Here is a 14950-nt window from a genome sequence, read left to right as displayed (position 1 = left end):
CCAATGAAAAACTGGACAGCCAGCCCTCAGAAAGGGCTGGAACTTAGACAGCTCCAAGACCTCAGCTGCAGAAGATGACAAACCCTTATTTCAAAGCTCTGAAATTGATGTGACTCAGCTCCCAACACCCTTTTCTTGTGTCTCTCAGTTTAAATGCTAAAGAAAATCTGACTGGCCCAGTTTTGGTCAAGAGTTCACTCCATGTCCAACCAACTATGACCAGAGCCAAAGTCACAAACCAAAATTCTCAGTCAGAGAACAGAGATCTCAGCCTTCACAGATATCTTCAAAATTGTCTACTTTAGTCAAAAACATAATTACTTAGGGCTGAGGGCAGACAAATCATGGCCAGTTGTATTAGTTAGGAATGCTGTGGGCTGCAAGTAACAAAAAACAGGGTACAGTGGCTTAAACAAATGAAAATGAATTATTCTGACATCCCAAGAAGTTCAGCTATAGGCATCACTAGCCTTAAGACTGGTGCTCTATGATTCTTTGTGGTCCTGTGCTGTTGTAGTTCCAGTTATCATAGACTCATTTGAAAGTTAAAAGGAGAAAGAGTGGTACCATCTGTAACCGTTCCTGTTTATTAGGGGAGCCCAAAAGATTTCCCTGGACCTCCCAGGAGACTGTTGCTCAGTTGCCACTGCCACACCTGATTCATATGACCACTCTTCACAGGAAGAGAGGTCAGAAAATCAGGGAACAGTATCACAGTTAGCTTAGATCAACTATGATCTAGAACTAGCCACACAGAGACCCCGAAACAAAATTGAGGTCAAGTATGAGAAACAGACTCCAGAGTGACCCCCACTTTCTGGTTTTCACACTCTTGTTCAATTCATTTTCCTTCAGTGTGGGAGGGACCTGTGACTTGCTTCTAGCCAACAGCATATGGCAAAAATGATGGAATGCCACTTCCATGATTATGTAATATTATATACAATTCTGTTTTGCTAAGACTCATTCTAGAGACTCTCTCTCCCTAGCTGGCTTTGAAGAAAGACATGGCCGTGTTGGGAGGCCTGCATGACAAGGAGCTGCGGATGGCCTCTAAGAGCTGAGCTAGCAAGAAGCCAGGAGTCTCAGTCCTATAACCATAAGGACATGAATTCTGCTGTCAACTTGAGTGACCTTAGAAGTGGGTTCTTCCCCAGTCAAGTCTCCAGATAAGAATTCAGCTCAGATAACACTTTGACTGCAGCTTTGTGAGACCCTAAATGAAAGATTCAGCTAAGTCATACCCAGACTCCTGATCTACAAAAATTGTTGGATAATAAACGTGTACTGCTTTAAGCTACAACATTTATGGAAATTTGTTATACAGCAATAGATAACTAACATATCAAGGGAGAATTGGGAAATGTATATGGTGAGGTAACCAAGGGTTTCTCCCATATCAGTCAAGTTATGCTTGATTTCATTGTTTTTGTATATAAACCTTTTTTTTTTTTTTTTGCCTTCTTCCATGTTTTATTATCATTCTTAGGGCTAATCTGTAGGCCTGAAACTTAAATCAACAGAGATCACAAATTCCATCTTCTTCCACACCACTCCTCTCAGAAATTCCTTTCTTGACCTTGTTGATATTTCACTGTCCTTGTTTCTTTCAACTTCTCCTCTAACTGTGGGTGTGCCTGAGGTTCACTCCTTGACCTGAGGCTCTTCTCTCTAGCTACATTTACCCAGTTCTTTTTGATCTTCTGTAGTTACTCTAAACTCAAAATGGCTGAAACCCACTATTCCTTCTCTCCCTGCCCCACAAACCAGCTTCCCTCCCAAGCCCTCCATCTCTGTTAGTCGCACTAGAGTACTTTTAATCTTTCAGAATCAAAATCTTGAAATAATTCCCCCTACTTTCACCCCTCACCAAATCCTGGAGATCTTCTCCCATATTGTCTCTAAAAAGCTTCCATTTCCACTGCTACCAACCTGTTTCAGGACTTCAGAACCTCCTGTGTATTTTACCACAATTGCCTGCTAATTGTTCTTCCTGTCTCTACTTCCTTATACCTTAATCAATTACACATACCAGTACCTTGGGAAAGTCAAAAATAATTGTATCATCTCCAAATAACATCTCCCTTCCTTAACTACTTCACACTAACTGCTGGTGTAGGGTAGTGGACATTTGTAGTTATCACTCACATTCTAGTTCCTTTTCCTTCTCCCAAAAGCTCCTTCCTGTCCCAGTCCCCTAGCTACACACACACACACACATACATCTGTATATCCTTTCTCTCATGTGCGGATCCAAGAAAGCTGATTTCAGCTCTGGCCCCAGGGGGAGAACAGTGACCTTTGCTATAGCAATCAGCTCATTCCACACTCCTCAAGTCCCTCAAACACGATGTCAGTTCAGTGTTACCTAAGCCAATTCAATCAGAATGAATCTCAGAACTAACACAGGAAATGCTGTAACGAAGATGATCTTTTCCCCACTGGATGTGCCATCTTGAAACTGCAAAAGCAGACAGCCTCGTGAGGACACTGAGGAAACCTCATACATGGTGATATAGTTAAACTGCTGGATCAAAACTTGACTAGAGTCTGTGCTAGCCTTAGGTTTCTCATTTATCTTCTATCTAATGATTTCCTTAATTGTTTAGGCCAGTTCATTTTGAGTTTTCTCTTACTCGCAGTCCAAAACATCCTGGTAAATTCAGCCATCACCCAAGTAAAATACTGTTCTAGGCTCTACTGCACTCATTTCTGGGTCAATGTATAATGTGACTATATGAACACCCTCTTTTCTCTAATTGCATTAATGTCCACATCTATCCCTGAACTAGACTTCAAGTTCCTGTTAGGACAAAGTTTTTATTTATTTTGTATTCCAATGGCAGCCATGCTAGTATTTGCTTAATAAATATCTGTTGATTAAGAATTTACCAAGTTCGGGCTTCCCTGGTGGCCCAGTGGTTAAGAATCCACCTGCTAATGCAGGGGACACGGGTTCGAGCCCTGGTCCAGGAAGATCCCACATGCTGTGGAGTAACTAAGCCCGTGCGCCACAACTACAGAGCCTGTGCTCTAGAGCCCACGAGCCACAACTACTGAGCCTGCATGCCTAGAGCCCATGCTCTGTAACAAGAGAAGCCACTGCAATGAGAACCCCATGCACTGCAATGAAGAGTAGTCCCCGCTTGCCACAACTAGAGAAAGACTGCACGCGGCAACGAAGACCCAACACAGCCAAAAATAAATAAAATAAATTAAAAAAAAAAGAATTTACCAAGTTCGACTTAGCACAAAATATGCTAGAATTTAGGACACTGACAGCTTTAAAACAATTAAGTGTCTAAGGGAAAAAGAGCCAATTTCTTCACCACACTGGCAGAATTCAGTTCCTTGTGGTTGTAGGACTGAGATTCTCATTTCCTTGTTGGGTGTTAGCAGGGGTTCACTTTCAGCTCCTAGAGGCTTCCTGCCTTCCTTACCACAGGGCTACCTGTATCTTCAAGCCAGCAATGGCACACTGAATCTTTCTCATGCTTCTAATCTCTAGCTTTCTCCATTTCTGACCTCTAGACTTGGATTTAAAGGGCTTTTGTGATTAGGTCAGGCATACACAGAAAATCTCCCTATCTTAAAGTTAATTAATTTGGGACTTCCCTGGTGGCACAGTGGTTAAGAATTCGCTTCCCAATGCAGGGGACACAGGTTCGATCCCTGGTCAGGGAACTAGATCCCACATGCATGCTGCAACTAAGAGTTTGCATGCCACAACTAAGGAGCCCGTGAGCTGCAACTAAGGAGCACACATGCTGCAACTAAAGGAGCCCGCCTGCAGCAACTAAGACCTGGCGCAACCAAACTAAATAAATAAAATAAAAAGAAAGTCACCCATACCATTTTAAAAAAAGTTAATTGGGGATATAGCATAATAGGAGCACTCACAGGAGTGCTATCTCTTCATATTTGCGAGTCCATATTCAAGGGGAGGAGATTATACAAGGGTAAAGAGCACAGGGATATCTTAGAGCTCTGTTTACCATAGACCCCTACCTTTTAGCTTTACAGATGGATCCCCAAATACACACTACATCTCCCAGGCTCCCTTACAGTTAGGTACAGCCATGTCCCTAGTGCTGGCCAAAGAAATGTTGTATAGCACCTTCCCAGAAACGTCCTTAAGATACTGCTGGTGCCAATATTTGTCCCCTTGTTTTTGGATTCCTTCTTGCCACCTGGAATATGTAATTTCAATGTCTGGAACTTTTTCAGCAATTGTGGACATGAATGACCCTAAGAATGGGAACCACATACAAGGATGATGGAGCAGTAGGATAGAAAAAGCCTGGGTCCCTAATTCTGTAGAGAGCTATACCCAGAGGGGTGCTGTTAAATGTTAAACAACAGGCTCTTTGGAAGGCAAAACCCTGACTTGTAGCGTTTGCCAATTTCTGTGACGTGACTACTCCACCATGGCCAATTTTGAGTTACCAATGTGACATCAGTGAACATAGAGTTGGGAAGAGATGTTAACAATTGGTTCTCACGAGCTGGAACAAGCCAGCCCAGCACACCATGGGCTGTACCAGCTCCACGCTGCCTGCCTCCAGGCTTCTGTTTCATCAGAGAAAATTAACTTCTCTTGTATTTAAGGTATGTTACTTTAGGGTTTCCGTCCCATGCAAATACACCTAGTCCTACGGTAATTTTCTCTAGTTCTCTCTCAACATTGAAATTTTCTTCACTTGGAATTTTGTCTATATGGATGTGTCCAGCTCAAAGCAGGAGAGTGTATGGGCCCAGGGTTTACTCTGCACAGCATTCACAGGAGCTGTCGTTTCATCCAGCCTCCTCCCAGTAAGATTGGCCCCACTGCTTACACAGTAGAGCTTGAATAACTACAAAGCTCAGAAGGAAAGAGGAGGGTGATGATTGTGTCAGAGAGGCAATCACCATGCTTGACAGAGACCCCTGGGCAGGCACCGTGATGGGAAACGTTCTGAAGCCATGCAACAAGTCCACGAGTATGTGACATCGAAACGCCACTTTACAAAGCTGCCTTTGAAGATGGGTGATTTTCAAGACCCACAACAGAGCAGAAAAGACTTCAGAACAAATAAACATCAGCACTACTAGAAAACACCTATTCACCTCTTGGAAAACAGAGCTGGGAAAAGACACAGACATGCCTTTTCTTTAGGTTTTAGTGGCACAGAATCACTGTGCATGAGTCTGCCCCAGCGCAGAGGCTGGCCATTTACCACCGGCCCAGAGGTGACAGCTAGCATCTCCTCTCCGCAACAGGAATTTGTACCAGGGGTGCTGGCTACTCTGTTGCAGGACACCTTGGTGTCCCTACCTGAACCCTCACTCAGCAATGGCACCAACAATCCCGGGAAACACAGGGTGGTCTCTTTTATTCCAGTTCCCTTCATTCCAGCACATCTTCCAAATAAGTGTGGATGTGGACTTCCTCCCCTACTTCTTTGGTATAAGCTGTTTTTGAGGAATGGATTTCCTTATTCAATTTCCGCAATGATCCCATAGAGTGGATACTATTGTTACCCTTCTTTACAGATAAAGCAACTGAGGTCCAGGGAGATACAGTAAACTGACCAAGGCTATACAGCTAGAAAGTGGCAGGACTGGGAAGCAAACTCAGCCAGTCTTGCTCTGCAGCCCATGCTTTTAACCCTCCTGCCTGCAGCCAGGCAGCCACAGAGGGTCACATAACATGTGCCTTGCAGAACTGCAAGAGCCACCTTTGCCTTGCAAGGTGCATGAAACAAAACAGTCAGACTGGGTTCTCGGAGGAGGCAAAGAAATAAGGTGGGAATTGTATCCCCAAACCCCTCCTGCCACATAGAGGCAACCATTTCCACTAAAGCAGCATTCCCCGGGATGTAGTCTGGAAGGGCAGAACCCTACTGCCTCAGGTTGTCCCAAAGCTGAGGAAGAGATTGGAGCCATCAAGCTGAGAGTGAAGGGTGGCGACAGAAATCACAAAGGTGGGCTCCAAGGTCAAGGAGCTGGGCTCCATTAGATCTGGGCCACTGGCCCACAGAGTTGCCAGAGATCAGATGTACCAGCATCTAATTGGGTTTTTAAAGGGTTTTGTTGCCAAGGAAATGTTTATGGCCTGCAGACAGGGGCCTGGGATTCCACAGTGCCTATAGAGGGTCTCAGGCTTCCTCCCCACAGCTCCCATAACCCTGCCAACAGGAACGTGGCCGCCACCTAGGCACACCCATTCACGCGCGGCCATGGAACACCCTGCTGCAGAGCAGAGCAGAATCACGGGCTCCCAGATTGCCCAGAAACCCACTCCACCACCAGGGCCCTTGCCAGCCGCTACCTGCAGGAAGATGTATGCCATCTGGACAAGTGACTGTTGCAGGCCATTTTCCCTTCTGCCTTTCCCCAAATGGCAACTTGTGACCTGCAGTGCCTCAGTTTCCTCAGCTGTAAAGGGGGGTAATATTCATATTTACCACATGGGATTGCTGTGAGGATTAAATAAGTTAAATAGAAAAATGCCTAGATTTCCTGTCACAGAGTAAGTGCTCCGTTAGCGTGGGGTGTGTCCGAAATAGTTAACTTCTTCGTTAGTTTATAGACTGCCAGAAATGGGTGGTCACCCATGGGCTTCGGAGGGATGGATAATCCCTGACAACCCTGGACTTGGGACTCAGTGAGCTGTGATGTCACCTTTGGATACAGTAGCTAGATCTGATTTTTGATAGTTTCCCTTGGGGAAAAGATGAGTGTGTCTTTGATTTTTAATGGGGTAGTAGTAGTAGTTTAAGTTGGGTCATTCTTAAAATTGTATGTATAAGAAGGGCATGTGCATGCACACGTGTTCCCACAGGCGGGGCAATCAAAGGATAGAAGATGGGCATCAGCGACTTCCCTGGAAGTCCAGTGGTTAGCACTCTGCGTTTCCACTACAGGGGTCCTGGGTTCAATCCCTGGTCAGGGAACTAAGATACTGCTAGCCGTGGGGAGCAGCCAAAAAAAAAAAAAAAATGAAGAAGAAGATGGACATCCGTAGGCCATCATCTAGTAACTGAACCCCATTTTGTTTTCTGTTTTGCTTTGTTTTTATAAATTTATGTATTTATTTATTATTTATTGGATGTGTTGGGTCTTTGTTGCTGCACGTGGGCTTTCTCTAGTTGTGGTGAGCGGGGGCTACTCTTGGTTGTGGTGGGCGGGCTTCTCATTGCGGTGGCTTCTCTTGTTGTGGAGCACGAGCTCTAGGCGGGTGGGCTTCAGTAGTTGCGGCACGTGGGCTCAGTAGTTGTGGCGCACGGGCTTCGTTGCTCCGCGGCATGTGGGATCTTCCCGGACCGAGGCTCGAACCCGTGTCCCCTGCGTTGGCAGGTGGATTCTTAACCGCTGCGCCACCAGGGAAGCCCCTGAACCCCATTTTGTGACACTGACCCCCAACTTCTCTCAGCCTCGCAGACAGCACCATAACTAACACAACAGAAAAGGAGTGGTGTGCTTCAGTTTTCCTGGAGTGAGGGGCGCTTACAACAGTGGGAAGTGGTAGAAAACATAGATTGTGGAGGGACACAGCTGCTAAACGGTGAGATTTAGACTTCGTTCTTTTATTCAGAATTAGAAGGACTCAGAGACCCTCCTCCCCGATCCCTCTTCTCCCAACACTAGCAGCTCTCGCGACACGCCCCACGTGACTCCTCCTCCAGCCAAATGCCACCTCTCTAACTGGCTCACGTGTTCGTCTGGCCTTCCAGGCAGTCAGGAGCTCCCACCGCACGGGCCTGTCTCACGCATTGTCTGCCTCCTCCCAGCCCTGAGTCCACAGCTCATACTTCAAGGACAACATACACTGATTCAGAACTATTTTATTTGAAGAGATTTTCTTCTGTCGTTCTAAACACAACGGAATGCGGTTTGAGTAAGTGCTTCGTAGGCATCATTGTACTGAAATGAATCATGTGCTGTGTTTACATTTTAAGCCACACTTGAAATTGAAGACTCAATACAACCTTTTCAACAAAGAATCAGTCATAACAAAACATAACTATTCATTCTACGGATTATCATTTTGCCTAAAATGACCACTAGATATGAAAACCTTGCAGAGACATCGAAAGAGTCCCCATTAAGTATTTTTTTAGAAAAATGACACAAGAATGCAAATGACATTTTCTTTCTCTTTACTAGTAAGAGACTGTGACATCCATTTGACAGAGCACCAGCCAACTCTATCAAGGTCATTACAGCACCCTTTGCAACTCAGAATTGACCGTCTTTTACATTTAATCTGTCTCCTACAGGAATGGATAAAAATGGTTACTTCAAGGGCAGAAGTCAGCCTGTGTCAACCGGTGTGTATTTTGTATCGTGTTCCTAAATTAACACCAGAAAATGAAAACTAAATACTCTCACGTGAATGAAACATACCCTTTGACAGTTATCACAAAGGCAAAAACTCAACTGACTTTCAGTCAGGACTAGTGTCTCAATGTCCATTTCTTTATTAATCCTTTTTATGGAAGTGTGTTAAAGGCACAGGTACAAACGCATACGTGAACAGCTTGCTTCTCTCCCAATACCTGCCTGCTTCCCTGGCTTTGCTCCTCCTTTTCATGGGATCAAGCTGCTGAGCTCTCAGCTCCATAAGCTGTGGAGCCTGGTAAGTATTTTAAATAAAGCAGATCTCCTATCATTCTTTTCTGAAAAATGAAGTACAGAGAAGACTACGGAAAGTAGTGAGAAAAGAGCATACTGTGAAAAACAGAAACCATAGGATGTAATGTTCAAATCTAGAGAAAAGCTGGTTCATGATGACTGTTAGTCAACCATAAAGTAGGGGACAGACTGGAACCAGGACTGAAGAGGCAGCAAGGCCAGGGAGCCCCAGTGCGCCTGACAAAAGTGGGCATCTTCCAGACGAACAGTCTAGTTACGACCATCACGACAAACACTTTCACAAGGCTGTAAGCTCTTCAAGGCCGGGGATGGTGGCTTACTTATGTCTGTATCCCCACTTCTTAGCACTTTCTCTCACATGATAGATATTTAATACATATTTCTGGGAACCAGGGAACTGAGCTGAATCAGCTCACTGCTTTCAAAGCCATCTTGGGTGGTGTCTACTCACGTAATTCATTCACTCCTCTGCCTAAGGCAGGGATGACAAATCGACTTCATCTCACTCTGATGCACTGGTAGTGGATGCCTGGAAGCATTAATGACACAGATTTTAAGACCAGTTCCTGTCCGGGAGGAGAGGAGTGCCGCTCATTCACAATGCCTCCTTGAAAGAATGGTGGCACAGATGTTCTGCATTCCCACCCCTGGTGCAGGAGAAAGGCATCTAACAACCCACCCATATTCCCTTTCTGTTGCTATGCTGTCTCTCCAGTGCTCTGCACTAAGCCACTGCTTATTAAATGCTGGTTGACCAGGAAGCCCAAAGCCTTTCCACTTGATTTACCTGTGCAGCCAAACAGGTAGAGCCATGAATTTACCTGGAAATCTGAAGACACGGCATCCACACTGCTCGGTAATGGTTTATTGAAAGAGAACAGGCATTTACTTGATTACTCTGTCTGTAGAGAAAGAGCTTTGTCCATCTCAGTACAACTTTAATTGATATCTAAGGCATTTGGAATGACTTGGGATTTTGGTTCAAAACAAATGGCAGAGTGAAATTCTCTTTGGTATTCATGCTTAATCTACATCTACTTGCTTCTTACTAGTATCCATGACCTTCTCAGTACGTCTTTGTTAAGATTTAACAGATACGGTTGAAATAGTCAACTCCTACACATGCATCAGAAAAGCAAAGGGAGAGGCCTCTGAAACTAAGGGTGCAGAAGAGAAAGCCAGAAAGAATGACAGGAAGAACCAACAGCCTTCCTCTAACAATTCACACTCAGGACTCATTCTGCCATTCAGACCGTTCTCAGTGAAATAAGCCGCCTCTGGCAGGGTGGCCACCACTGGGGTCCTCTCAGGAACTCCCCTCCCTACAGAGAGGTCAGCACCCCTCAGAAGCATCTCTGAAAAGAAGGAGAACATGTATAGAGAAAGAGAGGAAACAAAGGGAGACTTTCAAAGCAACATTGCCTTCGTCACAGGTACAGCCTTTAGTGTAACATTGGCACCAGTGAGAGAACAGGGCTAAATTAAAATTACCCTCAAAATGCCAACACAGCTGACGTGTACAGCGGGAAGGATAATGTCCCAAATCCACAGATCTGTCCTACTGCACTTTCCACTTTGCCTACGTACCACTGGCAGCCCCAAGAAACAGTCTCGTTAGGAGTCTGCGTATCTTAGAGAGAGCTTAATATGCCAGATGGGTGCAAATGCAAATACACACACACACACAGAGTTGCACATACACACACACATCAAACCTGGTTTATAAAAAGAGCTTTGTGGATCAGAGTATGCCTTCACTTGGTCCAAGCATCTAGTTGTCAGCATTCAGAAAATGGACCCAAAGAATGTAATGAGGAAGAGAACTGGTTGGCAGGAATAATACTGTAGTTTTTACAATGTGGGTATTTACGAGCTAATCTCCAATTGTTTGTCCAGAATTAATTCAACTGGCTAGAATCTTATGAATATATAAGGATAAGCCTTAAAGATGTTAAGATCTACAGTAACAAAAGTTAATGCTATCTAAAATAAATTAGATTTTTAAATATATGTAATGAAATTCTTGGTCATTGGAAATTCAATTCTATAGTGAATATAAATTAATATAACTCTATTATTAAAGTACCATTTCCAGGAAGATTTCAGTTCAGAGTTGTTGTTTTTTTAAAAAAGAAAAAAAAAAGGCTAAGTATTTGAGAACAAATGGATCTGGCTTAGAAACCCTTAAATAGCGTTGAAAGGAGAGTGCTGATAAGATTTGGTGACAAGATGCAAAGATCTGTCTCCAGGTCCGCAATAAAGACACCTCATTTTACCTAACAGAAGTATTGCTGAAAAGTTATGCAACTAGAATTTTTACAAGTAGACCCTAATTTTAAAAATACCATAATATATGTACGGGACGCCACAGCTGCCCGGAAACCCTGGGGTGACTCCTTGGGTAAAGTGAAGCCTGTCAAGGTTACCGCCTCCTCTGTGACAGCTGCATGGTGAATGCATACTAGAGGCGCTCAGCACGTGTGCTGAGTGCATGAATTTGCTGCAACAGTTTTTCTTTTTCTACGGGAGTTTCTTAAAGCGGGGCATGCTGAAACTGGAATGTTAGGACAGAAAGATACGGTCCAGCTCACAGTTTAAACTTATTCCATCACAGAAAATCAGGGAATCTCAGAAAGTGTTTTTCAATGAAAATAAAATTTCTTTACGTGCGTGTATACAGGCATATCTTGTTTCATTGCGCTTCACTTGATTGCACTTCGAAGATAACGCGTTTTTTATAAATTGAAGATCTGCGGCAACCCCAGCTTGTCAGGTATAAGGGTGGGCATTTTTTAGCAATAGAGCATTTTTAAAGTAAGGTATGTACATTGTTTTTCTAGACATAGTACTATTGCACACTTAACAGACGACAGTATAGAGTATATATAACCGTTATACATGCTGGGAAACCCAAAAATTCTTGCAACTTGCTTTATTGCAGTGGTCTGGAACTGAACTATCTCTGAGATACGCCTGTATATTTTTAAAGAAATGCTGATCTGTAACTGGCAGAAGATTGTATTCATTTGTTAACTGACTTACTGTAAACAACTGCTTGAGCTGGGTTCCACTTGATTTACCAACCAAGGCAAGCAGAGCACCTTACCAGATTCCAGAAATCCTACCAGATCCATTCCATCTCTGTAGGGGCTTCTTCCCCTCTCTCCAGCACAAACGTTTCAAAGCTACCCTCACCTTACCCCACAAAAGCAAAGCATGAATTAAAAAGCCGAGATTAAATTAGAAAGGTGCCTGACCGAAATATAAAGTTACTGTTTCAAACTTTAAAAAAAGAACTAAGTCAAATACAGTCAATAAAATAACTCTCAAAGGCATTTTCCCCCGTTATTTGGTGCTTCCTTTCCTTCCCACTTAAATTTAAGACTCGATTTTAAAAACACAGAGATCTGTCCTTTTAAAAGAACAGAATGAAACAATATATCCTCTCTTTTAAGAAATACAGAACACCTAGCAATACAACTCATCTGACCACATAAATCTGCAATCTGCTACGTAAATGAAATAAGAGGTTATACCTTCCTATTTACTCAGCATTCATAACTGTAAAAGAAGACTGGAAAAATAGCTGAGAATGTTTCTATGCAGGTTTTGGGGAGGACTGGGTACTGGTTCCACTGGTGTAAGTTTCCTGGGAAGTCGTGTGCAAATAAAATATACGAACATAGAACCTATTTTAAATACACTGCAATATATGCGGGTGTGACCGGGGGAGAAAGACAGTGTTAATATGTTTGTCAAGTAAATTAATAACCCAAAAAATAATCTCTCACTTAAGGTATCAATGATATTTCAAGTGACCTAAATAAAACTGATTTTAAAATCATCTTTACCATTCATGCCAATTATTGACTTTGGCCCTTTACCAAGCAGGCACAATGAATCTTCTTTTTGAGAATCAGTTTCAGTCACCGGCCGAAGGGTATCACATTTGTATGAAAACATTATCATGGATTTGCTCCCATAATTTAAAAATCAATAATTAAAAAAATAATAAAGTTGGTCTCTTTTTTCCACAAGTTTTCAAGTAATTAGTTCAAGTAGGTGTATTTACAGCTTTTGTATAAATGACCTAAACCCCACATTTTCCCTTTAAAAATCAGTCTCTCTCGAAATTAGACATGGTTCTTTTGTTTTTTGGTCTTGAACCAGGTTTCTTTTAAATACTAAGTCGATTCAGTCATGTCTCTGCTTTATTGGGCAGATAAAGTGAAGAGACCAGCAAGTTGTGTCCAAAGGCTGGGAAACGCCTAAAGGCTTCCCAGCTATCCGAAAAGATGTTGTACTTGAGGAAGACTCGGTGTTCCAAGCTGGTGGACAGGGTCACGTCTCTGCTCATGATGTAGATGCCGTCATTGTGAAGCGCGCACGTCAGGTTGAGGCCCGACTTGGACGTGTTCTCCTTGAGGTAGAGCCACTGGCGGGTGACAGTGTTGTAGGACTGCACGGTGAGCATGTCCTCGCTCTGGCTGCCCCTCCGGGTGGGCCCCAGCTCGTGGAGACAGCCCCCCACGATGTAGATGGTCTCCTCCACGGACACCATCTGCTGCTTGCGGATGTGGACGTCGCACGTTTCAAAGAGCGTCCAGGTGTCAGCGGAGGGGCAGTACCGCAAGATGTTCAGGTTCCGGTCTGAAAGGCAGGAAGAAGCCGCATGATGACACAGCGACCGGGAGCAAGGCCGGCTGCCTGGGCTGGACATACACGCCTACCTCCACCTGAGTGATTGGCTAACACAGAGGCAAAACTATTTCAGGAAAGCCGAGGTTGGGGAAATAGTTTTCGAAATGGCTGGGAGGAGATCCGTGCAGAATCATCCCCACTGGCCTGCCGGGTACGTCCCCTGCCTGGGAGGCTGTCAGAGTCGGTCAGGCCAGGCCAGGCAGATGAGCCGCTGTGACAGAGCACCCCCTCCTCCCTGGGACCCTTGCAACTTTGAGAACCACCAGGCCAACGTACAAAGAATCCGAGCCTCAGAACCCTCATCAGTATCTACTGAATGACTGACTGCTTAACGCGGACGACTGGCAGAGCCCCAAGAGGATCTATCCTTGACAACAGATTCTACAAAACAAGCCAAGCGAGCCGAGCAGGATCTCTGGAGCTGTCTAAAGGAAAGGACGCAGAGCTGCATGTCAGGAGAGATGCAAGCAAATCTCACCTCTGACCTTCAAGCCACAGAATCATTGGCAATTCTGTTTCCCAACTGTAACACCAGAGACACACTGGCAAAGGCCGTTCCCCCTTCCCCACCCGTTTCACAAGAGATGGTTAATTATTGTGTGGATAAAATCGGATGGTAAATGAAAGACTACCCTGACATCATTTTGAAGAGCTTTTTCCAGGAAAATTATTGCCTACTCTCTTTTTGAAAAATGCTTGTGAAATTTAAAATATCTAGTTTCATTTTTCTTTTTTTCTATCGTTCTTCTTTTTTTTCTCCTTTTCTCCTCAAGGAAAGAATAAATGGAATATTTTAGACTTAGAAAAAAAAAACTAAAACTGCTCTGAATTAGCCAAAATAATGAACTTTCTGTTTGTTGTTGTTTTTTAAACAACAAAATCAGTGTACGAGACAGTCCAGCTTGGGAACTGATGTCCAAGTGACGCGCACAGCCTTTTGATGGCTGCAGAAGCTGGGAGGAGTACTTGATCCTGAGACAGAAGGACCCACTCACAGTGGGCAGTAATTAGAGCTCCACTGTGCTCTCTGATACCGAGTCAAGTGTCTCCTAAGAGGGCACAGAGGGAAGGGAAAGGAGTCCAGATCCTGCGTGTGCACCCGTCCGGAGCCTGCAGAAATGTCAAAATTGTTACAACTTCTGTTTTCCACCAAGACTATGACCTCCCCTCTTTCTTTTCTTTGTAGCGACTGTGATACAGCTTATCCTAGGAGTCAGCCCTAGGGAGTTTGGTTACTAATCTATCCAACTAGTGCCCGTCAGTAACCCCTCCCCACCCCACGAATAAAAGACTTATTCTAGCACAGCTTCAATGTATTTATTTCTCAGGTCCAGGTCTGAAGGTCCTTCCAGGTCTTCTGTAAATGTTTTCTCTCCTCACCCAACAAGGGCTCAGACCATGATGAGGTCGTTTGAGTTGGCGGAAAGATCTTTCTGCTTTTACATTTAGAGTTGATTCTGACATTTAACAAATCACCTTTCTTCCTTTTAGTGGTTACTACTACTTTCTATCGAATTTCATTTCTTCAGTGCCGGCCAAAGAATTAAAACAATCAAAGAGCTATCATAAAAATCACAAACTCTTCCTTACTAAATTTTAAAAGTCTCACCTA

General features: G+C 43.9%; 1 protein-coding gene across 2 annotated transcripts in view; it reads right to left on the bottom strand.

The window, feature by feature from the left end:
- Nucleotides 1-14950, bottom strand: part of KLHL42 (kelch like family member 42) — a 69491-nt gene that overhangs the window by 40406 nt on the left and 14135 nt on the right. Inside the window, exon 3 of one of the 2 annotated variants that reach the window (XR_009521175.1) lies at nt 12489-13287. Coding sequence is in view for 1 of the 2 variants with exons in the window: in XM_060024506.1 (XP_059880489.1) it covers nt 12836-13287 (452 nt within the window). In the remaining variant the exon portion in view is untranslated. Of the gene's footprint in view, nt 1-8124; nt 13288-14950 lie in introns of those variants that run through there. The other variant, XM_060024506.1, reaches the window with a different exon arrangement.

The sequence above is a fragment of the Delphinus delphis genome, chromosome 11 (assembly GCF_949987515.2).
Source record: "Delphinus delphis chromosome 11, mDelDel1.2, whole genome shotgun sequence".
Classification (NCBI taxonomy): domain Eukaryota; kingdom Metazoa; phylum Chordata; class Mammalia; order Artiodactyla; family Delphinidae; genus Delphinus; species Delphinus delphis.
This window is presented reverse-complemented; position numbering and strand designations above follow the sequence as displayed.